This window comes from Notolepis coatsorum (genome assembly GCF_963971535.1).
Source record: "Notolepis coatsorum genome assembly, chromosome: 8".
NCBI lineage: Eukaryota > Metazoa > Chordata > Actinopteri > Aulopiformes > Paralepididae > Notolepis > Notolepis coatsorum.
In genome coordinates, this window is record NC_140172.1 from 68449557 (window position 1) to 68475249 (window position 25693).

The following is a 25693-nucleotide window of genomic DNA, read 5'->3' on the forward strand; positions in this document are numbered from 1 at the left end:
TGTACAGGATCAAGTTATTATTGGCAATGGAATTATGTTGGCATTTTATAATATTTTAAGTACTAAACTTAATTAAGAGTAATTCAGCTATTGCTATTTACTATGCTGAATAGGGGTGTAACGATGCATCGATTAATCGAAATGCATCGATTCTAATGTGTTCGATTCGATGCATCGATTTGAATGTTAGAATCGATTATAATCGAAATTTATAGAAATAATTTTTTTTTTTTTTTTTTTGTGTATTGTTTTTATTTACCTATAGTCCATTCATGCTGAGTGAATCAGTTCCCAAAGGCCACATTTGTGTATTCAACATTTGTTGGGGAATTAACTGATCGAAAATGTATAGAAAATTAATCTAATCGAATCGTGGTCAAATGAAGAGATTTCATGATGCATTGAATCGTTGCCTGAAGAATCGTAATCGAATCGTTGTGAGGTCGAATCGTTACACCCCTAATGCTGATTACATTAAATGGGAATCTTGGATATTGTCATCAATAATTATTGCACATTATGATTAGAACATAATTAGCATTACTGTAAACTCATACAGTAAAGAATAACAAAAAACATGACTGAATAATATAGACTTTTGCTCTTCTTGCCTCCTAGGTGGAGGACTTCAAAGAATTGGATAAGGTCTCCAGAAACATCAAGTCTATCACAATCATAGGAGGTGGCTTCTTGGGGAGTGAGCTGGCGTGTGCCCTTGGCAGGAGATGTAAGACCTTAAAAACCTTTATTTACTGAGATTGGTTGAGCATGCAATACTCCGTTTGACTTATGCTCTTCCTTGCATTAATTCTCAGACTGATTATTCTCACTTGGGAGCTGCCCAGTACAACAGCTTGTCTACTGTTGGCCACTGAGCAGTTCCACAAGTGGAAGTTGATGGTTGTTGAGGGAGAGGGGGAGAGTGGTTTTCATTCACTTTTCCCAACCAGCCTGGGGTCTGTTTTAGATTAACATTTATTGTCATCATTATACAGCACAAGTACAGTACAACGAAAATAAGTTTGGCATCCAACCAGAGTGCAAATGTAACAGTAAAGTGTAATGGTTGATTGATTGATTGAAAAGTTTATTAACAGATTGCAGAATGGGTACAGTACAGCTCAATACATACAATTGTTAAGGGGATGCAGACCAGAGAAAGACTTTTGTCTTGTTTACATCAGGGTCCCCCATTTTCAATTCATCATAACATATGACACACACGACATACAGATAGACAGTACTGCTACATCTATACATTTATGACATACCAGATTTGCAAATACAGTACTGTTTGTGATACAAAAAGTGTCCAGAAAAGAGTGTATATACATTTGACGTAGAAACTGTACATTGGAGGAGGTTAGGTAGGTGGGGTGGGGTTGGGGGGGGGGGGGGGGGGGGGGGGGGGGTGACTCTACATTGGAGGTGGGGGGTGGGGGGTTGGGTAGGGGGTGGGTGGGGGACACTGTACACTGTACTTTGGAATACTGACAAAGCCATACTTGGTCATTTACTCTACAACTGGTTTAGGACATTTACGGGGGCCAGTTTCGAATTGCAGTCTCCCGTAGGTGTTCTTTGAGAGTGTTTTTGAAAGTGGGTAGTGATTCACATTCCTTTACAGCTTTGGGTAGGGCGTTCCACATTGATGTGGCATAATTGCGAAACGTGTTTAGTCCCTTGTTTGAGCAGAATCTGGGTTTAACATGATTTGTGGAGCTCCCTCTGGTGTTGTGATCGTGGTATTCACTGACCTTTGGGAAGTATTTTGACATGTACATGGGTACCTTGGTCGTGTAGTGTATCTTGTAGACCAGGCCCATTGCAAGTTGCTGTACTCTGTCGTCTACTCTAAGTCATCCTAGGTTGTCAAAGTGTGCAGGGGTGAGGTGGGTTCTAGGAGTCAGGTCAAGCAGTAGTCTGACTAGTTTGTTTTGAGATGTTTGTAATTTGGTTTTTAGTGCCTTTGAGGTGCTTTGGTACCATGAGGTGCAAGCATAGTCGTAGTACCCTTGAATGAGTGCTCCTGCCAGAGTCTTCAGGGTATTCTTGTTTACCAGAGAGGAGATCCGGTTGACCTTTTTTTATTACATTGGATGCCATTTTGTCACAGGAAAGATTAGCCTCTAGGATGGAACTCAGGTAGGTAATTTCTTCTTTCCTTGTGACAATATTGTCACCCACTGTAACTGAGAAGCTGTCGGTCTTGCTGAGTTTGTTATTTGAACCGAAGAGAATGGACTCTGTTTTGCCCATGTGTAATGATAGTTTGTTATCGGCGAGCCATATGCATATGGTAATATACAATGTACAGGGATAATGATTATGATAATATACAAGTACTACAGAGTAATAGTGCTAATGTATGTACAGTTTTATAGTATTATGTACAGTGATAAAAGTATGGTAGTAAGTCATACTGGTAGCCAGCGGTATAACTAGTAAGAGTAGGTAAGGATTATATAGATATTGTAACTGAGGGGTACAATTCCCTGACTGTATTAAATAAGTATGGTATCATTAAACCACTACTGTCTTATGTACATTACTACTGGCCATACAGTACACAAGTATATGCGATGAACACTTCCACAATGACACGGTTCCACACAAATCTTGGTTAGAATAATATTTATTAGCAGCAATAATAGTAGATTACATTACTTTACTTAGAGTCGCGCTTGTAAGGCGAAGAATGTGCGTGAGTAAGTCAAGAGCGTAAGTCCATTCTAATATTACGCAGGACATAATGAATACCACCTGTATCTTAGGAATTATATCTATGGTACACTAGTAGGGCAGCGGGAGATACTAGTAGGGTCCCTCCGGTTGTAGGCCAGCAAGGGGAGAGGATTTGTCGGTAGCAAAGTCTGGGTCAACGAAGAATAGGGAGACTCCAGGTACAGGAGACAGTGCAATAATCTCTTGATCCGCAGACGAATAACAGCTATTCTCCGGCATGCAGCTCCGCATGGAAGAAAGCTAGCCAGCCTCGGGCGTCTCAGAGGCGGGCTCGACGTTGCTCCTCACAGGGTAAATCCCACACAATTGTGGGTGTAGACGATTCTCCGCTCCATCAGCTACAGGACCCAAGCAAATATAATCCAGCCGAAAAGGGCTATGTAGTCGTCGGGTAGGTTATCCAGTGTACATGTCCACACGGTCCTCGTCTAGGGCTCCTCGGATGAAGGCGCCAGGTTAAGCTGCCCAGCCTGGATAAGCACACTAGCTTGTACGAGCAAACGTTGGTAATGCTGGTCACTGTAGAACGGTAGCCGCACGATACACTATACATAAATAGACTATTACTGAATTAATAGAATAGGTTGAACTCGACGGTACAGTGTTAAACTCTGATACTTCAGCTATCAATTCGCACGCGGTCTCAATGCTCTATTTGGGGCCAAACGGGCCCTACTTCACCGCACGTTGTATCGTGGGTGAGGCTTCACTTGGGTAACTCGAACTACTTCTGTATTCACCTGCGCCATATTTATACGTTAGGTGAACAAACTAGTACCAGCCTTATTCCTGTCTCGTATTCTTGCGCAGAGCCGTTCATGTCCAGGCATGTCTTTGGCGGTGACTTTGAACTAGACCTTGGGGGTATGGCAGTGGCGCCTAAGGGACCGCTGTCCAATAGGAGAACGAAATATTATGGTCTGTACTAGGTAAAGGGATATTCCGTGTATATGTACAAAGAATACACAAGGGATATCAGACGATATACAAATATTATGCAATATATATCAATTAGTAAATATATATATTCGGTTTAATCTGATCCTTCGTAACAGATATAGTATCTACAGGTATGTAAAATGGATTACATGCAGGTTTATACAGACCGATGTGGATACATATATTTACAATAAAGAAAATTCACTTTTAGTGCTAAAGAAATGGAGTAACATAGGTCTGAACTTGAGTTGTAGAAAAACTTTTTTCTGTAGTAGTTGCAATATCCAAAAATATTATATCCAAAAAAATATATAAGTATAAGCTGCAAAACACCCTGGGTCCATATCCTGAAGTTTTTTTTTTTTTTTTTAAACTTTATTTTTTAGCGTTTATCGCTTTTCTGGTCAAGCATGACCGACAGAAACAGGTTGAAATGGGATGTAGAGCAGGGGAAGACATTCTGAGAAATGACGGCGGGTCCGGGAATCGAACTCGTGTCCCCCAGATCCGTGACGAGCACTGTTTTCCCCGACGCAGAAATAGCGCCGAGATATGCGGTGAGCTACGGGCGCTCCCCCATATCCTGAAGTCTTATGTAGTACATTACATAATCCATTCAGAAATGAGTGATTAGGAGCGATTTTTGTACAAAAAAAAACCTCTCCAGGATTCCATTTCCTCATTGACTTCTTCATTCTGCGTTTTTTTCTTCTTCCTGTTTTCACTAGTGACTTTTCACCTAGATCCCTCATTCGCACATCCCCACGTGGGGTATCATTGGAAAGCCACACTCATTGGCTACAACCCTGTCCAATAATCTTCTAGATCGGCAAATGATTGACGGAGCTAGAGCCCCGGGAGTCCGGGGTGGTAATCTGACTCTGCCCTGTACAATGCATCGGCATGTAACTTGAGAACCGCTGAATGGATTTGGTCGACTGAGGTGGCATTCGAATGGCAACACATAGGGCTTTAATTATATATATATATATATATATATATATATATATATATATATATATATTGTATTAAAATATTCAGACCCGAGCCACCAGATGCTCGCAAAGTGGCGTGTCGTGCCGCTGGGCAAACCGTCCTAAAGAGGGCCCGGCCCTGGGCCGTTGCACGTTATGTGGTTAATGATGGTTAACATTACCTACCGTTATCAATAGCACTCATAATTTGTAAGTTAGTTAGTTGTATGATTAACGATGGTTAAAAGAACACCAACATTTTGGGAAATTAGCTTACCGTAGGCGGCCGGGTAGCGCAGCGGACTAAGCGTCTGTCTACCACCGCAGAGACACTGGTATCGAATCCGGCTGTCAGCGGTCCCTCGTCAGCGGTCCCTCCGGCTTGGGCGGTCGTCATACTGACACAATTGGCAGTGTCAGCGGGTGGGAAGCCGGTGGGTGGTATTCTGGTCGTTGTAAACAGCGACTCCTACAGGTCGGTCAGGGCGCCTGCACAGCGAGGGAAGGAACTGGGTAAGGTAGTGTGATCCTCCCACGCGTTACACTTCCCAGTGAGAGTCCTCGCTGTCAGGTGAAAAGAGGCTGCTGGCTGTCTCCTATGTATCGGAGGAAGCATCTGATAGACTTCAGGGCTCCCTAGACCGACCAGTGGGGGGAGGGGGGAATTGGCATAACGACTAAATTGGGATGGGAGAAAAACACAGAAAAATAGGAGGAGAAAAAGTGGATTAAAAAAAAGGAAATTAGCTTACCGTCTTCTCCAGAGAGAGACAAGAAGATAGATACCAGTTTTCTCTCTGTGCGTTCAGTAGAAAGCTATCTGGCTTCTTCTCTCTCTCTGGAGAAGACGGTAAGCTAATTTCCCAAAATGTTGCAGTGTTCCTTTAACATTACCTACCGTTATCAATAGCACTCATAATATCTAAGTTACAGTAGTTGTATGACTAATGTTGGTTAACGTTACCTACCGTTATCAATAGCAATAATAATACACAAGTTACACTAGTTGTATGATTAACGTTATAAATAGCACTCGGAATTTGTAAGTTACAGTATTTGTATGATTAACGTCTAAACGTTGCCTACCGTTATCAATAGCACTTATAATGCACAAGTTACAGTAGTTGTATGATTCCTTGGAAAGCACACAGTGGTTATACAAGCAGTGAACATTTAGTACAATCTATATGTAAAATGTACTTGTGAGAAATCTGCTGCTCTCTCTCCCACCTGTATATGACGGGCAGACCTTTTTATTTTTTTATTTACACATATAAAAACAATTGCATTTAATACACTATAATCCACAAATAGATGTAAAGGATAAGTGCCTAAAAACCCTCTAGGGGCTTTATGTGGCATTCACCAAGAAGCTAAATTATACTAAGATTACATCAATATAAAATAAGAAATCCACCCCCCCTTCCCCAAACACACACACAAGGAACATTAATTCATAATACATACAAGCAGGTCTACAGATAGACACTGAAGTAGGCACTTATGCCATACGGCTTCAAGTTTAGAGAAAATAAAGTAAAGAAACTACAAATAATGACAGGAAGAAATTAACAAAATACAACAAGCCATCAGACCACAGTTTGTAAAGGGAGCCCATATGGAAAATATCTGAGCTAGGAGATGAGATTTCAGTGCTCTTTTAAGTTTATGTTTATTAGGATCCCCATTAGTCATCATCAACGTGTTGACTATTCTTCCTGGGGTCCTCACAGATATACACATACAAATATGAAACATTCAGTGTAAATCAGTCATATATTACATACATAATCATTAGAAAATAAAACAAAAGGTCATAGGTGAATCCATTTCACCATACCTTTAAAAAAAAAAACACACAAAGTAAACAGAAGAAGTTTGCATAACATGGCTCCAGCTACACTCATGCATGACATTGATTTCCTTCCGGTTTATGGCTCCTTTAAGTTTCTTTTTTAAACTGTCCTTGTTTTCCGTCCATAGGATATGTAATGGGATCCTATTCCAATATGTTATGGCTCTATACATTGCAGTTTTCTTTAGAGAATTGGTTCTAGGCAGAGGTAGGGTAAAACTGGAGACACAAATGGCACAAAACGACACAAGAGGCTTGTGGAGGGGACTGAAGACAATAACTGACTACAAAGTCAGCGCCCCCGCAATGGGGAGCGACGACGCCTCTCTAGCGGACAAACTCAACTCCTTCTACGCTCGGTTCGGTGTAGACAGTGTCGCCGCTAGCCCTCTGGCTAGTGACGTCACTGGCGCACCGGCTGTTGTGGAGGGGGGGGGGCAACCGCGGGGGGGCGGGGGCGCTCTCTCGTTGTCGGAACACAGTGTGAGAAGAGCATTTATGCAGGTGAACACCAGGAAGGCTGCAGGCCCAGATGGTATAACAGGACGCATACTTAAGTCCTGTGCAAACCAGCTTGCCCCGGTGTTCACCGCCATATTTAATCAATCCCTGGCGGAGTCAGTAGTCCCTGCCTGCTTCAAGATGTCTACCATCATCCCTGTACCGAAGAAACCCTCCCCAACATGTCCAAATGATTACAGACCGGTGGCACTCACCTCTGTGGTCATGAAATGTTTCGAGAGGCTGGTCAAGGACCACATTTGTGCCTCTCTCCCCAGCGATATGGACCCTATGCAATTTGCATACAGGACAAACAGGTCCACTGATGACGCTGTCTCCCAGGTACTGCACAGCACTCTCTCCCACCTTGACCGTCAGAAGGGGGGCTATGTGAGACTGTTGTTCATTGACTACAGCTCAGCGTTCAACACCATAGTCCCCACCAGACTGGTGGACAAGCTGATCGAGCTAGGCCTGAGCTCCGCCCTGAGCGCCTGGGTACTGGACTTTCTGAGTGAAAGACCCCAGGCGGTCAGGGTGGGGGGTCAGACCTCCAACACCATCACCCTGAGCATCGGGTCCCCCCAGGGCTGTGTTCTAAGCCCCCTGCTGTACTCACTCTACACACACGACTGTGTGGCCAAGTTCAGCTCCAACTCCATTGTGAAGTTCGCCGACGACACGGTGGTGGTGGGGCTGATCTCGGACAACGACGAGAAGGCCTACCGGGAGGAGGTTGAGGTACTGGAACGTTGGTGCCAGGACAACAGCCTGCTCCTGAACATTGGTAAAACCAAGGAGCTGATCGTGGATTATAGGAGAGGACAGCGGGAGACACACACACCACTGAGGATTAACGGGGCTACCGTGGACAGGGTGAGCAGCTTCAAGTACCTGGGGGTCCACATCTCAGAGGACCTGACATGGTCAACACACATAGGCACAGTAGTAAAGAAAGCGAAGCAGCGCCTCTACCACCTGAGACAGTTAAGGAAGTTCAGAGTATCGGGGAAGATACTTCAGTCCTTCTACTCAGGAGCTGTAGAGAGCATCTTGACCGGAAACATCACTGCCTGGTATGGGAACAGCACGGCACAGGACAAGAAGGCCCTACAGAGTGTGGTGCGCTCAGCCGAGCGTACCACGGGTATTGCGCTACCTCCCCTGCAGGCTCTATACAACAAGAGGTGCAAATCCAGAGCCTGCAGGATAATGAAAGACCCCCACCACCCCAATAACAGCCTGTTCCAGCTGCTGAGGTCAGGCAGACGCCTGCGAATTCTAGAGACTAAGACGGAGAGGCTTAGGCTAAGCTTCTTCCCCCAGGCCATCAGAGCCTTGAACAATGAACACCGAGAGACACAGAAACTGAACTATCCACACACAAGTACATACACGACACGCACGCTGAGCACGCTCACACACTAGCAGCCACTTTAACACTCATGCCGCACACACGCACACTTATGGCCAGAGGAAAGGCCACTTAAAATAGTATAACATCAGGAACAGTGTATTGCACTACTAAAGCTAACTAGCATGTCCTATATGCTCTGTAAATACTAATGTACAGATACCGAGATGGCACACCATGTACCTGTTTATTGCACTGTTTTATTGGATTCTATTAATATGTTGTACCACTGTATTTTATTGGATTCTATTATATGTTGTACCACTGTATTGCACATCGTCGCGGGCAAGACCAGCCGCATTTCATTGTATACCTGTATGCCGTGACAATTAAAACTCTTGAATCTTGAATCTTGAATCTTGAATCTTGAAGCATGTCTGGTATTATTGTCATGTCTATCATTGGTGGATAAAAGCATAGAATACAATTGAGTGGGTTTACCTAAGGTACAAATGTTCTTTAAAAACAGAATCAAACTGCATGCTGCTAGTCTCTTGTCCACCCTCATCCACGACAGTCTAGCATGCATTCCCTCCACACTATTCCTTATAGAGCAGTGAAGAGTGAGTCGGGCAGCTCTATTTTGAGTGAGCTGGAGTTTACTAAGCTCTTGCTTTGACGCACTAGACCAAATTGCTGGGCAGTAGTAAAAATGGGACAAGACTAAAGATTGTACTACCATTTTAATTGTTGTATTCATTAGGAGGCAAGCATTTCTTCTAATTATGGAGATGTTTCTACTCATCCTGGTAACCACGTTATTAATCTGGGTAGACCATAATAGCACCTCGCCAATAGTTACACCCAACAATTTGGCCTCCTTCACTTGTTCAATACCAGCGTCTTGTAATGAGATGAGCGTCTTGTAAGAGGTTAAACTTCAGAAAAGAAAATGCCAAAATATGTCGAGGCAAATAGTTCCACAACTTTGACCCTCGGTAGAGTATACAAAACTGAGAGTGGGAAGTAACCCCAATTTAAATCAATAAACGATAATATTTGAGGAAGAGCCCTCCCTCTTCTGGAAAATAAGTGCCCTCTACCCCCGTGCTCGTGGCATGCTTGTCTGTAGCCCCTTTCGTGACTGTGATGCACGCCAACAGGTTTGGACGAGTGAATACACAGTCCCTTATTCCTCCATAGGAAAATCCCATAATTAACTCTGAAGAACTGGTCCTTCACGAAAACGCTTGTTGTACAAGTATTGCAGATCAATTTCAAAGGTACTCACAGTTGCACAAGGGTTTCGGACATAGAAACGCAATGGTTTGAAAGCTCGGCGTTGCTAATAAACATTTAAAATAATTTTTATAAACTGGTCAACACTGCTCAAAACGGCTTTAGCTGCCTGATGCGCCTGCCCTGTGATCATGCGCATCAGGCACCCAATGCCGGAAATAAAGCTGTGTTGACCAGTTTATAAAAGTTATTTTAAATGTTTATTAGCAACGCCACGCTTTCAAACCATTGCGTTTCTCTGTCCGAAACCCTTGTGCAACTGTGAGTACCTTTGAAATTTCTCTGCAATACTTGTACAACGAGCGTTTTGCGGAGGACCAGTTCTTCAGTTAATTATGGGATTTTCCTATGGAGGAATAAGGGACTGTGTATTCACTCGTCCAACCCTGTTGGTGTACATCACAGTCACGAAAGGGGCTAGCTTGTCTGTCCTTGTGCGCTTGCTGCTACACCATTTCAGGGTCCTACTTTCGCCAATTTCATGACTAGTGGTCAAAAACTCCATTGGGTACCTTTTTAACACAATCAAGATATTTTTTACCATTGTGAGACGTGTCCTATTTCTGTCCTTGGCAGCAAATGACTTTAACCTGGAGGTGCTACAGATGTTCCCTGAGAAAGGCAACATGGGAAAGGTGCTGCCAGAGTACCTGAGCAACTGGACAACCGAGAAAGTCAGGAGAGGTTGGTGTCCCATTTTACATCTACAACTTGTACAAACTTCCCATTTTATCATCACAAAAGGACTGTTTCTGTCTTCTTTCAACCTTCTCACCTTCATTTTCCAGAGGGAGTAAAAGTAATTACAGAGGCTTTGGTGAAAGCGGTGTCCTTCAAAGACGGCCAGATAGAAATCAAACTGAAGGATGGTCGTGTGGTAAGTCTGGAGAAGTGGTCCTACCAGTGTGTCTGGGAATGGCCATGAACATACCTGACATTTTTTATTTTGGCCCATTGTGTATTTGAGTTTGACACCACTGGTCTAGAGTGACAGGACATTATGAGAGAGTTGTGAGCACATAATTGTCCTGTGGCGCGCTGAACCAGACCCACTGTGCTTTTCAAGCTAAAGTGCATCATGCAGGGGACATTAAGCTACAAAATGTTTTAGCTAATGTTCGCTACCGAACTACTAATGATAGCTGCTGTTAATCAAAGATCATTCGCTACCTAGTGGTAAATGGTGGAAATTGAACTGGGAATCTTTTGATTGCCAGGCGACCGCTCTACCTCCTGAGCCACTGTCACCACTAATGTTGTAACATTTGGTTGCTGACATACTGTAGCAGCTCTACCGTTTGGTTAGCGCTTTGCTAATAACCAAAGAGGATGCTAGACGCTTTGAGTTGTGGGTTAGATGAATGCCTTCAAACATGGGGGCAGCCATACTTAATACAGTCCCTTATTATAAACTCATGATCACCTGATTGTTTTTCACCACCATACTGTTCAGGTTTTAAATATATGGATGTGAATTAGTCATAATTTAAATGCCTTCATAGTGATCTAAGAACGTAAAGATGGCAGCAAGTAAATAATGCAAATTGCCAGGGCGGCAGGTATTTGGCCACATACTGTATAACCAATAACCGATGGGGCATATACAGACCCTCATCTGCACCTTTGTTTACAAATTTTATTGCCTATATTTAATGTATTTTTTATATTACCCTGCCTATACCTGTACCTCCCCTCCCCATGCTGCTAGGATGCCCAAATGTCTCCAAGGGGATCAATAAAGGACTATCTTATCTTATCTCATATAATCACATTGGTGTTTAAAGAAAGATCTCTCACCCAGCCAAGCCTATTACAAACCATTCTCGTCCATAATTAAGCATAATATGTTGCCATTGACTTCACTTTGATCAGGAAAGCATACAAACATCAAAGTACGGGAGAGCAAGATGTTTAGGGCACTGCAGTCATGGCCAACTTCCCATGAAGATCCCCCCCCCACACCATACATGTAGATAGACCTAGAGTGAAAGTTTGATTTGAAAAGTATTACATTCAGCCACTAGATGTCGCGCAAACATTTTTTAAATGATACATTCATGAATCAATCATTCTTGGGAGGAAAACCAATACTTTTATTCTGAACCTTTTTAAAAGCTGTGGCTGTATTTAATTTGTTTAATGATTACTCTACATAACATGTGATCTATAGCACATTTTAAGAGGATACAGACTATAATAGTACATTTCTGATTACATGACTTTTCCCATTGCAGGTGAAGACAGACCACCTCGTTGCTGCCGTGGGTCTGGAGCCTAGTGTTGACCTCGCCAAGTCAGCGGGTCTGGAGGTGGACTCTGACTTTGGTGGCTATCGGGTCAACGCAGAGCTGCAGGCTAGAACCAACATCTGGGTGGTAGGTTCAGTATTCATATCGAAGTTGAAGTGAACTCAAGTATTTAGACAGAGAGACTTTAACGTTTCAGCTCTGTCATGTTCTTGGGATGTGAGATTACTCTGTATATAGCCACACTCGTTATCTACTTTAGCTGAGCTACAGAAAGCCAAAGGGAGATCCAGTATTGTTGTGGGTATTTATTCCTCCATACTGATACACCATCACCAACGGCGAGCGGCCAGGATAATGATATCCATAATGTCAGCTGGATACTTTGGTACAAAACTTAAATGTACAGTAGGTAATTAGCTCTCCTTCTCTCTTCTGTTACTCCAGAAAAGAAAAAAAAAAACTCCAGCATTCTCACTGAGACCCCAAAACTCACCCCCCTGATCAGCTCTCTTAAAGCAACATGTTACATGTGTTGCAAACAACAGTGACTATGAGGATAAGTGACAAACTACCTCGGGCAAATAAAGGATAGTTACAAAAATAAATACTCCCTTTAATTATCACCATAAGGTGCAGATCTTCATGTATGGTACAGTAAGTATCACCATATGTTGTAAATATTAATGTATGGTACAGTAATTATCACCATATGGTGTAAATATTAATGTATGGTACAGTAATTATCACCATATGTTGCAAATCTTCATGTATGGTACAGTAATCATCACCATATGGTGCAAATCATCATGTATGGTACAGTAATTATCACCATATGGTGCAAATCATCATGTATGGTACAGTAATTATCACCATAAGGTGCAGATCTTCATGTATGGTACACAGCCTCATCTCCTGTCCTTGCTCTCCTGTCCAGGCAGGAGACGCAGCGTGCTTCTACGACATCAGACTGGGCCGCAGGCGGGTGGAGCACCACGACCACGCCGTTGTGAGCGGCAGACTGGCAGGAGAGAACATGACTGGGGCCAACAAGCCTTACTGGCATCAGTCCATGTTCTGGTGGGTATTCAACACAACGTATCAAACATAAAAAAATAATACATCATGGATCAAAGGTCAACTTCTATATGCGGAGAAAGTTGAAATGCATGAAGTCATTTAATGCCGTCACTTGGTTCCACTCGTCAGCAGTGCTAGCAGAGTGGCCCTGGAATGCACAGTTTAAACTGCATACATACCGTATTAGTGTTGGGTACCGTTCACATTTGAATCGATACCGGTACCCAACGGTACCTTTTTTCTGTACTTTAGTCTCTAAAAATGTAATGTACCTACCTCAGTTGTAAAAAAAGAAAAATAAAATAAAAAAATTTCAAAACTTCTAATAATTTATTATCAATCAACAATTTGTTAACACATTCTGTGCCATGCCTCTTCCGGGAAACGGCAATGCGATGCCACCCATTAAACTAATGGAGTCTGTCACCTTGTTTGTAGAGCTATAACTATATTCTATATTATAGCTATGGATACAATACAGGGCTCCAGGGTGTGCCCGTTTTGGTCGCATTTTGAGAATGGCTGGTTCAATTTCCCTGGCTCCGCTACGATAAAGCGACAAATAGTATGGTTTGCATGTATTGCAAGGAGTGTGGTCCTAATATGGCTGGCAGTACTGCGTTTGCTGTCAGAATAGAAACATTAAAAAAGGATAGTGTCTCCAAAAAACACATACTGTGTCGTGACAGGTGTGTTGCCAGCACATCAACAGTGCCTCTCCACGAAGCATTTCAGCGCCAGATGGCGGCAAATAGAAAAAGCGAGGAGGAAGAAATGAAAATCAAATTCAACACTGCTTATAATATCGCAAAAGAAGAGCTGGCGTTTACTAAATTCAAATCGCAGATCACCCTAATGAAAAAAAACTGCTTAAACGTCAACCCGACGTACAGCAACGACACTACCTGTGCCCAGTTCATAGGAGTGATTGCAGACACATTAAAAAAGAAGACGTCCCTTCAGATCGCGGAGAACATCTACATGAGCTTCATGATCGACGGAGATACAGACGTCTCTGCAAAGGAGTGCGAGCTCGTCTACAGCCGCATATTGTGCAACGGGAGACCTATCAATATCCTAATTGGCCACATCGAGGTGGAGCACGCACATGCAAAAGGTACAGCAATGTTATTATATAATAACTCCAGTTTAAGCAGAAATAAGACAAGCAATACATTTAAATAGTTATTAGGCTATTCAAATAGATTCAATAAGCATATAGGGCCCTAACTAGAATCTGTTATTACGTTTAATTTTTTCAATATAATTTTCTGTTTTAATGTTGAGTAATAATAATAACTAGACAATTCCGCGCGGGGGAAATTGTGAAAGTGTGGGTGACGCCTGTGCACCGCCGGCCAACGGGAGAGGGTCTCTCGCAAGTCTCTATGACAAACGGTTCAAAAGATACAAAAAGGGGGAGGGGCCAAACTATGGGCATCAGAAAACTTTTTTAATACGTTTTTTTTTGTTTATATTTTAAATTGTTCATAAAAAAAGAAAATTCCAGAATTTTTTAAAAAACTCGGTTATTTTTCAGTCACATTTCGGGGAAAGTGGTCCAGGGTGGTCGCATCTGGAGTACTGGCCCCCTTTTTAGAAATCAGACTAAGTGTTGAGCTCCAGGCTCTCCACTCGTCCCGGCAAGCCCAAACTTAAGCACTCTACCGGGGCCTCGCAAGCTAAGGGACCTCGTCCCGGCCTCCAGCGCGACCGGAGTACTGGCCCCCTTTTTAGAAATCAGACTAAGTGTTGAGCTCCAGGCTCTGAAAAAAAACTTTTTTGACTTTTTCGTCAAAAAATATTTTTCTTATGAAAATATATATATATAAAAAAAAACGTATTAAAAAAACTTTACTGAAAAACAACTTTTTTGTCATTTATTTATGAAAAATACAAAATATAAAAAAAAACGTATTAAAAAAAACTTTTCTGATTTGTTTTAATTTTTATTCAGGGGTAAGGGGGTGTGGCCTAAGGGGGTGTGGTCTAAGGATCGGGGGAGTGGTCAACATCGACCAATGAAAGAGGATATCCCTACCGAGTCCAATGGCACAACCCGCAAGTCTCTAAGACAAACGGTTCAAGAGATACACTAAGGGGGTTGGCCTAAGGGGGCGTGGTCTAAGGATCGGGGGAGTGGTCAACATCGACCAATGAAAGAGGATATTCCTACCGAGTCCAATGGCACAACCCGCAAGTCTCTACGACAAACGGTTCAAGAGATACACTAAGGGGGTGTGGTCTAAGGATCGGGGGAGTGGTCAACATCGACCAATGAAAGAGGATATCCCTACAGAGTCCAATGGCACAACCCGCAAGTCTCTACGACAAACGGTTCATCCTTAATGATCCTTAATGATTCTCTTAGCCTTGCCCCTGCACCGCTTGTTGTGGCCTAAGGGGGCGTGGTCTAATGATCAGGAGAGTCGTCAACATCGACCAATGAAAGAGGATATCCCTACCGAGTCCAATGGCACAACCCGCAAGTCTCTACGTTTTGATACCTTTCTATGGGGTATGGGGCGCGAACGCTCTGGGAGGAGTTTTGTTAGCAAAATCGGCGGAATAAAGAAATAAATAAAGAATAGTATAGATACAAATAGTATAGATTACTATAGTGTGGCAAGTGACCTGGCTAAAGCCAGGTCACCCACACTAATAATGAGTAATAGACATACTGTACAACCTGGATTTAGGCTACTGGAGCTGAACTGAATGTGTTAAAATAGACATAAAAAAGTGAAGGATTGGACTTTGCTAACTGTAATACAATGTTATTTTTTCATAGGAGTCTATGCTGCCAAGTCAAGCACAGCACCCCCCCCCCTTTTTCTAAACAATTGAGGTTATTGCAATCTCATTAAATTTTTTAAGCTCCAGTTGAATTTTGTGAGACAATTAGTTTGAAAGCCATTTGTCTGAACTTTAAGACCTGCTGTGTCATATGACAATTTCACGTTTCAAGTTTCTTTAATAGTTGTCATACAGAAGTACAGAATACTTTTATACAAAATGCTTCTTACTGTTACGCTCCAGAGACTGTGCTAGACAAGATAAGTATCAAATAACATAGTATAGCATGTAAATTAGAAGTAGAAAATGAGGTCAGTGTTCAGTATAGACATATGTACAATGTTCGATGCAGAATAGACGTAACTGAGTTACCATATAATATACAATACTATGCAGTGTACTAATACAATACTATATAGTGCAAAGCAGAAATGGGATGAGGTACAATTTAGGTACAATTTACAGTAAGGTGTACGAGTTGTAGTGCAATCCTTTATCAATAAATATAAAGTGTGGGGAGTGGGTGCTACAGTGTGTTTGTTTAAAGTGAGTGTGTGCTATAAAGTGTGGGGAGTGGGTGCTACAGTGTGTTTGTTTAAAGTGAGTGTGTGCGTGTGGATGTGTGCTATGTGCGTTTGATGGTTGTTGTGTAGTGTTCATTGTTCGTTGAGCAGCCTGATGGCCTGGGGATAGAAGCTTCTTCTGAGTCTTTCTGTGCTCGCCTTGAGACTCCGGTATCGCTTGCCTGACCGCAGCAGTTCAAAGAGGCAGTTGTTCGGGTGACTGGAGTCCTTAATGATTCTCTTAGCCTTGCCCCTGCACCGCTTGTTGTAAATGTTCTGGAGGGTGGGGAGCCCCCCTCCAATTGTGCGTTCGGTCTTGTAGTCTGCTTCGGTCTTGTGCAGTGCTATTCCCAAACCAGGAGGTGATGTTGCCAGTCAGGATGCTCTCTATTGTACATGAGTAGAAGTTCTTAAGGATCTTCTGACTGACTTGGAACTTCCTTAGGCGCCTGAGGAAGTAGAGGCGTTGTCGTGCCTTCTTCACAACACTGTCAATTAGGCTTGGGCGGTATCCTTATTTTCAAACCGGCAAACCTTTGTTATAATACCCCGGTGCACGGTATTTTGACGGTATGACTTTCATTTTCATCAGCGGGGGGGGGGGGGGGGTTACGTGTTACCAAGTAAACAAATCATCGTCAGCTCTCAGAATGGTAGTCCCGCACCGGTAGAAGCCCGCACCGTTTTAGCGTTAGCATCTAGCCTATAGCCATGGCAGACTATTTGATTCCTTAAGGGCTAGAAATTGCCTGGGTTTTGGTCATATGCTCCCGAAATGCTCCCGTTGTTTGGCTACTTCTATGTGCAGTGAAAACTACTCGAATGCTTTATAACCTAGTCATTGATTTAGTTCAGGGTAATCTAAGATTAGCCGCAGAGCTAACGCTACTTAACGTGAGCTAACGCTAGTTATTCAAGCTCAGTAGCTCACAGAGAGAGATAAACAGCTGACAGCGGATAGTACAGGACGGTACAAATACAATAAAAAGGCGGGTGGGGGCTGTTGTGTAAACCTTGTACTCTTTAGTTCACATATAATAAGAGACGGATTGCTCCACAACAACACTGCTCTCGTCACAACGCTTTACGGTATTTTCACAGCACTGTCGCAACATTACCGTAAAACGTGAACACCGTTGTGACCCACTCGCTCCACTAGAGCGGTCTCGCCCTCTGCTGGCGCGTGTGTGCACTACACTCAGTGTGTGCACTACACTCAAAACTCCGTTTCACTGTTATAGAAACTGAAGCGCATCTGTGATTTTGACGGTGACGGACGGTATTGAAAATCAATACCGTAGGTATTTCTAAATACCCTGGTATACCTTAATACCGTCATACCGCCCAAGCCTACTGTCAATGTGTGTGGTCCATGTCAAGTCCTCGGATATGTAGGCTCCGAGGTACTTAAAGCTGTTCACTCTCTCAACCGGTGCCCCGTCGATGCTGAGGGGGCTGTAGTCCTTGACCCCCGACCTCCTGAAGTCCACAATCATCTCCTTTGTTTTGCTGACGTTCAGGGAGAGGCTGTTTTCCTGGCACCATCCCGCCAGGACCTTGACCTCTTCCAGGTAGGCCCTTTCGTCGTTTGCAGAGATCAGGCCCACCACTACTGTGTCGTCAGCAAATTTGATGATTGTGTTGCTACTCCGCTGAGCCACACAGTCGTGTGTGTACAGGGAGTAGAGGAGGGGACTCAGAACACAGCCCTGGGGGGCCCCTATGTTGAGGGTGATGGATGAGGAGGTGCAGTTGCCTGCTCTCACCACCTGGGGTCTGCCCGTCAGGAAGTCCAAGACCCACTGGCAGAGGTCATAGTTCAAGCCCAGGTCCCTGAGCTTGGCTATGAGTTTGGAGGGGACTATGGTATTGAATGCTGAGCTGTAGTCGATGAATAGCATTCTCACATAGTTCCCCTTCCTCTTGTCCAGGTGTGATGCTGCTGTGTGCTGCACATGGGCTATGGCGTCCTCCGTGGACCTGTTGGGGCGGTATGAGAGCTACAGGGCGGTAGTCGTTGAGGCAAGCAGGCTTGGATTTTTTGGGTACAGGGATAATAGTGGACTTCTTCAGGCAGGTGGGGATGACAGCCTGTTCTAAGGACAGGTTAAATATGTCAGTGAATACCGGGGCCAGTTGGTCGGCACAGACTTTTAGGACGCGGCCGGGGATGCCGTCCGGTCCTGCTGCCTTCCTGATATTCACTTTTTTAAAGGTCCGCCTCACCTCATGCTCTGTTACCCTGAACACTGAGTCTCCATCAGCAGCAGACCCCCCCCCCCCCCCATTGCCGTGGCTTGTGGGCTGGTGGTGTTATTCAGTTGCTATCGCTATTAGCTTTATCTTTAATCTTTCAAAATGTTCAGTTGCTATTGCATGCACTCATCTGTGTTTCACTACACACATGAGTGCATGCTTACCAACTGTCCGTCTGCAACACTACTATCACCAACATCTAAGAAGGGAGATCCCCCCTTGAATGGCCCTTCTAAGGTTTCTCTCCTCCACACTACCTGTGGAGCTTTTTTCCCTATTGTTAGGTTTTAGTGAGTTTTTCCTTACCTTCGCGTGGGGTATGTCTGGGAGTGCTTGCATTCTTTAATTTTTAATTTTTTTTTGCATTCATCTAAAAATGTTTGGACCTTATGGTGTTCTTGTTCTGTTCTTGACTTATTGTTATGTTTTCTTCTTGACTTGTTTAAAGAAGACCTGTATGGCCCATGGGGACATTAACGTGTGTTGTCGGGCCTTATAAATAAATTTGATTTGATTTATTACCAGCATCAAACCTCGCATAGAAGGTATTGAGGTCATTTGCTAAGGAGATGTCACTGTTCAGTTTGAGGGAGGTGCCTTTGTAGTCGGTCATCGTTTTGAGCCCCTGCCACATAGCTCTGGAGTCGGCCCGTTGTATGCTTTGGTGCACGCTTTCAGAGCTTCACGGACGGATTTGTCTACCCAGGGTTTTTGATTTGGGTAAACTTTAATTGTGGTAGTGGGGATTGTTTCTTCCACCAAAGTACGAACAAAGTCCAGCACTGTCTCCGTGTAGACATTAATGTTATCTGTGTCGCGGAACACACCCCAGTCTGTGCACTCAAGCGCAGCTTGGAGCGTCTCCTCTGACTCCACATCCCATTTCTGCACCTCTCGCGAGACTACAGGAGTGCTCTTGATTTTTTTTTTGTACTTTGGAGAAAGAAAGATGGCCGCATGATCAGACTTCCCAAAGCCACTAGCAGAATGAGCCTTGTATCTACCCTTGAATTGCGTGTAACAGTGGTCTAAAATGTTACCGCCTCTGGTGTTACAAGTCACATGCTGATAGAAGTCAGGCAAAACCTTTCTCAGATTGGCGCTATTGAAATCACCCACTACTACAATGGCGGCGTTAACGTTCGCTGCTTGGAGTTTGTTTACTTCGTCGTGGAGCTTCGAGAGCGCGGCACTATTGCTGGCTTGCGGTGGAATATACACTCCGACAAGGATGATCGCCGTTAACTCCCTCGGGAGGAAGAAAGGTCGACACTTGATGGTTATATATTCCAGGTTGGGGCAGCAGTGGTTCGATAATTCCTTCACGTTGGCTGGATCGCTCCAATTGTTGTTCAACATGAAGGCGATACCGCCTCCACGCTGTTTGCCGGACTCTGCTGTTCTATCCTTGCGGTGAATGAAGAAGTGATCGGCCGGTTGGATGGCGTGATCTGGGATTTCTGGCGACAGCCACGTTTCAATGAAGCAGAGAACATTGCAGTCTCTAACGTCTCTGGAATTTAATCCTTGCTCGGATGTCGTCCAGTTTATTGTCATTTGTTTGTCAGTTGTTTGTGATTTAAATAAATAAAAAACATTTATCTGTACCTTTTTATTCCTGTTTACAATTATTTACATAACATATTAAGAAATTACTAATGTGTATGGGAACTGACAAAAAAGGTAACGGTAACGCTTAAAATGTATTATTGCAGCGGCAAGAGGCGCAGTGAAAATCTTTGGGTGCACCTAAATTATGTGCTGGTGCACCTAAATGAAAAAGTTAGGCGCACTGGTGCAACCAATGTAAAAAGTTAGTCTGGAGCCCTGCAATACTATAGTCATTTGACACTGGGTTTCTTCCGGTCACGATGCAAAAAAATAAATAAAAAATTCCATCCATACGTTCCCGTTTTATACCGTGGTGAATATTGTGTTATTTCGGAATGATCCGGGCCAATTCCTGAGAGGCTGGTTATAAGCCGCAATGTGTATTATACTAAATCCATTGACGTTTTGTCCCTACACACGCTACAATAAAAAAAAAATCAAATGCATATGATCGGTATTATGTTCCATCATGAATGCATGAAAGGGGGGGGGGTAGTTTTTTTCGTGCTTTGATCGTCACCAACGGAATACGTTATGGAGTAGCGTTACACACATACGCTCGGATCGCAATGAAAACATTCTTGGATCAACGCAAGATTGATACCATATAGCCCTTACCTTGACTAGGATGTACCCCGAAAAGAATATTCCAATGATCTGCTCGCCATTCCAAGTATTGATGTCCATCGTTTCGCCAACATAATCCAACACAGAATCCACCACAGGAGTAATTGTTTCTTCTCAATCCGAGCATTAGAACCGCTACACTTGTCCGACAAAGAAAAGTCCGCCCGGACCTATATAATCGACGCACAGCCCAAGACTCAATGTTTCAAATGGTGCTCGATGCCGCCGCCTAGTAGGATGCGGCCGGTACTGCACCTTCGGATTCCCAGTATGCATTTTTCAGGCAACACACAGCTCCCTGAGATTGAATAGGGTATTAAAATCGAACAAAAGGAAAAACGACCCAGAAACAAGAATCTTCGTTTATGGCACTGAACGGTTGGGGCCCAGAAACGAGAATTCTCATGAACGGCACTGAATGTGTTAATATATATATAATATTGCAGCGAGTGTTGTCTGCATCTAGCTTTGTAAAGTGTAACAACACTTGCGACCGTTTTCGGCTTGCCATTGCCCCGACTGCTTTGTTGTTGAATCAAGTCAAACGTTGACGTGAACGTGCGGCACACTTCATAGGTTTCGTTTTGCGGTAAACTAAACGTTGACGTCATCAGCCTTTTTAATATTTTTTTCAGTACCGAAATGTGGCACCGGTGGATCTCGCATGAATCGGTAGTACCGACGTCATTTGGTCGATACCTTTAAAAGTACCGGATTTGGTACTCATCCCGAATACATATATGTACGTGCTGTGCTGTTCAATTGAATACATCAGATAAAGAACTGTGAAACTCACAGAGAAACAACGCTTTCAAACGTTATTATCTGGCGGCTGGGTGGCGCAGCGATCTAAGCGCTCGTCACCAATGCAAGAGACACCGGTATCGAATCCGGCTGTCAGTGTTGCCTCCGGCTTGGCCGGCCGTCATACTGGCTCAATGGACCCATCTCAAACCCTGCCCTCTTTTCTTGATCCTCCAATCACAACTGTTGCTTACCTCGGACAAACAAAGCATCTGTTAGACTGCAGGACTCCCTAGACCGACCAGTGGGGGGCACATGCGAGCAACGACCAGGAAGGGGAGGGGGGAATTGGCATAAAGACGAAATTGGGATGGGAGAAAAATCTGAGAAAAAGTGGATTAAAAAAAAATAACGTTATTATCTAAAGATGGTAAGTTATGAGTGTTGTGTTCATTCATAGTTAGACAGTAGAGGTTCAGTGCTTTCTTGTGATACGTCACATTCACACTCCCAAGTGTTTTGGATTTACTTTACAATAGGGATGCACCAATACCGATATCGAAGATTTTCTTATTTATATATATATATATATATATATATATATATATATATATATAATTGTATCTATATATCCCATTCCACAATTTCTCACATGACGCATACACGCACACACACAAACGCAAACAGCAGCACAGGGATGATTGAACAAAGTGCAGAACATGCAGAACCATATGTCCTGATGTGCTGTTGTGATTCCTAGGAGTGACCTGGGTCCTGATGTGGGCTACGAGGCTATTGGGATTGTTGACAGCAGTCTACCAACTGTAGGAGTGTTCGCTAAAGCCACCGCCAAGGACACACCCAGAGCTGCCACCGAGCAGTCAGGTAGGACCGTCCACTTCTCAGTTTAAACAAGTCTTAACTGTCCACAAAAAAAACAAAAATTGTTTTTTTGCAGGGCTACCAGGAACTTGGTGCGTCTGGCGAGAGCTTGTATGGAACATGCTATGCGTTTTTAGTTTTTTTGCTAGTATGGTATTACATTTGGCTCTAAGTGGTATTAAAAATATCGTCTTGAATTTAACTTGTTGAAACCTACAGATACCCTGAAGAATTAACATATGTTCTTCCTGTCCCGGGACAGTTCAGTCAGTATTTGTGAACACACTCTTAAAGCTAGAAATCATGGATGTCAAATCTGGGGCTGCTCCATAGACAATGAACGAGGCCATAACATTTTGTGTAAACTCTTGCACCGAAATTAGGTTTATAATCTAGCATTGCTAAAAGGTCTGAACCCCGAATTGAAACCTCACCAACATTGTATGGCCTCATGAAGTCAGAGCCCCATTCATTGTCTATGGAGCAGAACCAGATTTCAGATCAGAGGATTCTCTTACTGATTTCTAGCCTCAGTAGAGAGTGACGCCTGTTCAATATGACTGCCATGGGGCACAGGAAGAATACACGTGGCTTCCTAAAATAGGTGACATTCCACTCTAAGACTCTTGACAAACATTGCTCATGGGCATTATGCTGTAAAAGTTTAATTATCATAATAATACATTTAATTTGTATTGCACTTTACATTTGGAACCAAATCTTCAAAGAAAAAGCTTTGAAGAGGTACGTCTTTAGTCCTCTTTTAAATGTGTGATGTGTAAAAATCCTGCCGTTTATTGTGCTGCAGGAACTGGAATCCGTTCAGAAAGTGAGACGGAGGAAGTGGCGATCAGCCCGGTGGCCTCCTCCACGCCTGCTCCCGCCCCGCTGCAGCAGAAGGACGACTACGGGAAGGGAGTGATCTTCTACCTGAGGGATAAAGTGGTGGTGGGCATCATCCTGTGGAACGTCTTCAACAGAATGCCCATCGCAAGGAAGGTCAGCATTGTCACTTTGTCTAAGAATCAATCGATCAAATTTATTTGTATAGCACATTTAAACACTTGTCAACCAAAGTGCTTCACAGTGGGTCGCGTAGCTAAAAAAAAGAAAGTACTCCTAAAGTATAAATAAACAGAAAAAATAAACAATGAACAGACAAACAAAGAAACGGAACAACACGTCAAAACAAACGAGGCAAGAGTCAGAGTGAGTCAGGGAAGGCTAGGGAATATGAGTTTTGAGCTTAGATTTAAAAGACTCGATGGAGGGGGCAGATTTGATGGCAGTGGGGATGCTATTCCAGAGGTCAGGGGCTGCAATGGCAAAAGCACGCCCCCCCCCCCCCCCCCCCTTACCTAGACTTGAAGTTGGACCTAGGGGTAGTTGGGAGACCCTTATCAGCAGATCTGAGGGCCCTGACGTTGGTATAGGGCAGGGGTGGTCTCCCCGCGGCTCGCGAGCCAGTCAACATGCAAAAAACAGAATTTTTTTCATCTGTACATTTCCGTTTTATACCGTGGTGAATATGAGTATAGTTTGAGTGATTCTGAGTAAGCCCAGGAAAAGATGTGAAAACTGCGTTTTATTGGAATTCACTAAACACGTTGCCATTCCTCGCTTGGATCAACAATCAATCTGAAATCAACGCTAGATTATCGGTATTATCTTTCATCATGCACCCATGAAAGGGGGCTTGGAGTGGGGCGCCCATCCGTGCCGTGATGTGACCAACGGGACACAACACACACACATACCACACAGACACAGAGCGATCGCGGGGAAAAAAATATCGGATCAATGCAAGATTGGTAATATAGAGTCCTTACCTGGTCTCTGATGTACTGCAAAAAGAATAATCCAATTATCTGATCGCCATTCCAGATATCCACAGTGATCCTGTCTCCGACGTTATCCGGCATTGCACATGAACGGGCGGGCGGGGTCAGTTGTCCAAGCCATCCCTACAAGCGCTTGTTTTGCCGGAGTGTTTAGAACCCGCCCCCACGCTGCAGCTCGGCCGAGAAAACAAACCACATCATTTCAAATGGAGTGCAATAGCGGCCACAAGGCGTTAGGCAGCGGTATTGACCGTCTGCGATCTCAGACACATTCAGGACAGCCTACACAAGGTGCCTCGATGGATTATGAATGGCAATAGCGAATAAAAGAAATAACGAGACAAAAACGTAGATCTACGTTTCCGGCACTCAACCGCTGGGCCACAGAAACGTAGTTCTACGTTTTCGGCAACCAAAGGGTTAAGGGCTTTATAAACGAATAGGAGGACCTTGAATTCTATCCTGTAGCGCACCGGGAGCCAATGGAGGGAGGCAAGGACAGGGGTGATACAAGCTCTCTTCTGAGTACCTGTGAGAATGTCTCTCTCTCTTTGGCTCACAACCTCTTATCATTTACAAAGTACAAAATGTAGATCTAGTTATTGGGAAGAAGAAAATAAAGTTGCTTTTCATTATTATTGCATTAATACATTATGATTTATACATGATTATGAGTAATGTATCACAATGATGACGTTGGTGAATGCTCTTCCATGATATATTCATAGATCATAAAGGATGGCGAGGAGCATGCAGATCTGAATGAAGTGGCCAAGCTCTTCAACATCCATGAGGACTAGAATGTGCCAAAGTCTGGAGACGGGAAGGCTGAGCTGGAGGGGAGCACTGGTACATAATTTTGATGAAGGCTTTGAACTTTTTGACAGTCATTGCCATGCTTTGGCACCAACCACCAACCGGTAACTCATTTGAACGGGAGAATCTCGGCACACAAATCTCTGTTCAGTACATTTCATCTCGCTAGGGTATTTTCATATATCTGTAATTGGCATCACATGCGTTGGATTATTTTTGTTTTGTTTTGTTATATATTTGTTTTTTATTAAAGATAATCATTCACATTCAGTCTCATTAAAACGCTGCCCCCAATCTGCATATGCTCAAATTTTTTTGATCAAATTTTATTTCTTTCTGCAAGCTTAGACAATAATGAACATGGATGTTTGCTTTCCACTGTGTGATCAGAGCAACTCATGATGGGAAAAATCTGCAATAAAGGAATATTTTTCAAGTGAAGTAATCCCATACTTTCAAATATTCTACCAGATAATGACCACTAATAAGAGGCCAGTTAACTTACTGCAAACATACCAAGTCCAGTGGCCAGAAATGGGTGTTGGGGCTAAGATGGACCTGTAT

General features: G+C 43.5%; 1 protein-coding gene across 12 annotated transcripts in view; it reads left to right on the forward strand.

Annotated features, from left to right (window-relative positions):
* aifm1 (apoptosis inducing factor mitochondrion associated 1) overlaps nucleotides 1–25427 on the forward strand; it is a 51345-nt gene extending 25918 nt beyond the window's left edge. For all 12 annotated transcript variants that reach the window (XM_084320089.1, XM_084320095.1, XM_084320094.1 and 9 more), the window contains 8 exons: nucleotides 619–727; nucleotides 10244–10351; nucleotides 10456–10544; nucleotides 11902–12042; nucleotides 12851–12993; nucleotides 22351–22475; nucleotides 23281–23471; nucleotides 25042–25427. In XM_084320089.1, the coding sequence (XP_084176215.1) occupies nucleotides 619–727; nucleotides 10244–10351; nucleotides 10456–10544; nucleotides 11902–12042; nucleotides 12851–12993; nucleotides 22351–22475; nucleotides 23281–23471; nucleotides 25042–25113 (978 nt within the window). In that variant the 3' untranslated portion in view covers nucleotides 25114–25427. The remainder of the gene's footprint in view (nucleotides 1–618; nucleotides 728–10243; nucleotides 10352–10455; nucleotides 10545–11901; nucleotides 12043–12850; nucleotides 12994–22350; nucleotides 22476–23280; nucleotides 23472–25041) is intronic.
* The last annotated feature ends 266 nt before the right edge of the window (nucleotides 25428–25693 follow it).